This window comes from Nematolebias whitei, unplaced genomic scaffold (genome assembly GCF_014905685.2).
Source record: "Nematolebias whitei isolate Nwh7 unplaced genomic scaffold, NemWhi1 Nwh_scaf_2679, whole genome shotgun sequence".
NCBI classification, from domain to species: domain Eukaryota; kingdom Metazoa; phylum Chordata; class Actinopteri; order Cyprinodontiformes; family Rivulidae; genus Nematolebias; species Nematolebias whitei.
This window is the reverse complement of record NW_023621224.1, coordinates 1-3,557: the sequence shown is the minus strand read 5'-3', so window position 1 is coordinate 3,557 and position 3,557 is coordinate 1. Positions and strand designations below refer to the sequence as shown.

At 37.5% G+C, this 3,557-nt stretch overlaps 1 protein-coding gene across 1 annotated transcript; it reads right to left on the bottom strand.

Moving 5' to 3' along the window:
* Positions 1-696: 696 nt before the first annotated feature.
* On the bottom strand, positions 697-3,395 carry LOC119429558 (bone morphogenetic protein receptor type-2-like; the record flags this gene model as incomplete). The annotated part of the gene is made up of 5 exons (XM_037697165.1): positions 697-918; positions 1,019-1,122; positions 2,629-2,721; positions 2,853-3,017; positions 3,179-3,395. Coding segments are annotated over 5 exons (801 nt in total), but the record flags the coding sequence as incomplete, so codon positions are not given.
* Between the last annotated feature and the right edge of the window lie 162 nt (positions 3,396-3,557).

Sequence of the window (3,557 nt, the reverse complement as noted above, 5' to 3'; positions counted from 1 at the left end):
AAGATATATTCTGTAACTGTTTGTGTACACATTCATTACGTATAGTGACTACTACATAACATAACTTTTGCTTTGGGTCTTTAATTATCAATACCTGGTTTTATTATTATTGTTTATAGAGTTTTTGTTTCAGAGAGTGGTGGTGCAGAGGTTAGAGAAGTGGGCAGAAGATTGCTGGTTCAACTCCCGGTACCGACAACATCAAAATGTGGATGGGATAGGTGAAGCACCCACACCTGCCTCCACCCTCATTTGCCCCATTCTTTTGCCACTCTGGGCGCCCCAGATAGCAGCTCTCTGCTCCACACAGAGGGCTGCAGTAGCTTGGTGGTCTGTGGTTACATCAGGCATCCGGCGTAAAAATAATTGCCAAGTCTTTGTACACGTTAGTTCCCTGTGGTCACCCCTGAAGAAGGGTGATTTCATTTTATATGCTTTTATATGATTGTTTATTGTTGTCTGCACCTCATATGTGTTCTTTGTTTAAAACAGGTCCCTAAATGAGTCCTCGCAACTCATTAAGACTAACCTGTATAAATAAAGGTTGACTAAATGAATGAATTACATTTTTTTTGGTTTATTTTGATTTATTTGCTTTTTGCTGTTTGACAGAAATTCACGAGCAAGTCAGCTCACAGTCTTTCAGTTCTGCTCTAAATTTATCATCGCAACACTTAAAAGATGATTTTCTCTTACATATTCAGCATACTGCAGCACAATTATCAAGCTGCCATCATCTGGTTTCCTCCCAGTGCCCAAGAACTGAACAATCCCACTGTGCTTCATCAGAGGAAGCTCATAAATCTCCTTCTCTGTGGTGAACTTGTGTTTCCAGCCTGCAGGGTACACCTTCACAGCCACTGTCGATTTGTTGTACCTCCCTTGAAAAACAGCCGCAAACCGTCCTCGGCCCACAACCTGCGGAGCAAATACACAAAACGCTATCAGAACCAAGTACTACAGTACTGTGGTGAAGATGAGCTGGTGAAATTTTAATCTGTTCAATCTCTGGGTTTACCTCCTGCAGTTCAATGTCAGTGATGTTGTTTTCTGATGGTTTTGTTTGACACGAACATGATTGCTGGATGCTGTAATCTGTACCGGAAGACTGTAGATTCTCCTCTGAATTAAAACATCAAACTTAATCCCACATAATCCAATCATTTTATTTAAAACTGGCAATACATTTGTGTGATCAACTGTTAAGCTCAAACAAATACAATAGTACACTATCAGGATGTAAAACTCACTTTCTGACTAATGTGAAATGTTTTAAAAGTATTATGTTCATTGATGGATTTGGTCTTAAGAGTAATTTGAACAAAGTATCTGACACTGAGCCAATAGTATCTTGTTCAGTGAAAAAGTGTTTCAAAAGGTTCTCAAAATTTATGTGAGCAGTTTTGGTATGACCTTATAAAGACTGCATTTGACCGAAAACACACCTTCATTCTGGTTCTCCATCTTGGCTGAGGAACAAGAGAGAAATGAAGGACAATTATGCGAATAAATATTTAGCAGTCTGATCACATTTAATATGGCTATAAGAAAATATGCAACAAGTTAGCATGAGCTGAAAGAGACATGAAGCTTTAGGAAACACACATTAAAATCAAAATTTCTGAATCAGAGTTTAAAACTTAGCACCAAAATTGTATTTTTGCATCTTTTTAAACCCTGATAAGGTTTGACCAAAACAGCTCTAATGGTGCTTTCTCATCCTTAGATGAGTTTAGTTTACATTTTTCACCTGAAAGGAGACGGGTGATCTTTAATTAACTGCCACACAACTTTATTTCTGAAACATCCCATGTATGTCACACCTTTTCCATCTGAACATGTTCAGCCTTGATGTTTAAATGTTTGTCTGTATTTTGTTTTGCACTGCAGTGAAGAAAAAAATATATACTTTGTGACAAGTGTTTATTTTGTTTTTGCTTTTTATCCCCTCAATTATAATTTTTGTTTCTTTGGAAACCTTTCTCCAATATTACATGAATGGTCAACAAAACTATAATGTTTACAGAAATTGTACTGTCTGTCAAAAATATACTCGTATTTTCACTCACTGCTTTATAGGAATTATTAAAGTGAATTAAAAAAAAAAATTATATATCTTATATATTATACACAAAATACTATGTATTTGAAACTATTCCTGCAGTGAGACACTAATTTTAACCACATGTAGTTAGAATCCCTTAGAAAGACTTTATAATTTGTCTTTGTGTGTTTAATTTTTTTATTTTTATTTCAATTTGTACGCATCCTTTATGATTGTCTATAGTTGTCTTTGGTGTCCACTGTTGTCATCACTCTTTTTTAAACTCAGGTCTCTCTTGTAAATGAGTCCCCGAGGCTCAACGGGATTGACCTGTATAAATAAAGGTTGAATGAATAAAAAAAAAAAAAGATCCCTCCAGATGTTGAGGTCTCAGCTCCACCATGTTGGTTGGAGCAGCTACCGTTGCCTGGTTCTGTGTCTCCTGGCTAAATTACAAACGAAAGAGCAGTGTCCACTGCAAGAATAAGAGAACCACATTTGTAAGAGACATTGTTTTTGTAAATTAGGACTTAATCCACTGAATTAGACTTCTTTAATGTTAAAGAATACAAAAAAAGTCTTACCTTTCTCTTTACAAAGTCTTCTCCATTTTATAGCAATAATAACGAAACCAAATATGGACAGAATCACAACCATGGCTGTTCTTGTGATTTCAACTAAAAATAAAGGACACAGAGGAGTTAAACAATAGAGGAGTTAAAGGAGACACTGAACCAACGTTGACAAATTTCAAGGTTAACAATAAAGAAGGTCATTAGTGTTCCCCAGCTGGCTCTTTCTAACGTACCTGCAGAGGAGGAGTGGGTGTGCAGAGGATGTCCAGCTGCTGGGGTCAATGTAACATTGCTGTTGCACAGATCTGTGCTGCACACACACATGATGAAGCGATTACTGATGCGTGATGTGGCCTTGCAGGTTTCGTCTGGGCAAGACTTTTCTACCATGTCACAAGCTAAAACACACACCCCATAAAATTTAAAACACAAAACAAACGAAAGGCATATCATTTATAATGCTTTATAAAACACACTTGACTGGCTCTAAAGGTTTAAACTGAGACATTTAAAAACTCGTTTCTGCTCATCACTATAGGGGGTTCAGATCCATTCTCACCGAGAGTGTCAACCTTCTGCTGCTTGTTGATTATCTGGTAAATGGCCAAACAGCACTGGGTGTTTTCACAGAGTTGCACAGAGTCGCTCACGTTACCAGCAGCAGCATATCTGTGGCTCTCCCTGTTGTTCACCTGGAAGACACACCGTCTTCTCTGAAGCCAAGACTGGCGGGGAAAGCACAGAAAGACACATTCTGGGAAGACAAAAACAAAAGTCTGTTATTTGGGTGCGATTGTGCTTTGTGGGGGTTTAAAAAGGAAGTGCTGAGCTTGTGTTCGTCAGAGTCTTTTTGTAGTTAAAAAAATAAACGAATGTAGGAACTGATAGATATTTAGTATATTTTTATTTCATAAATACAAAAATAAAGACCCCCCCCC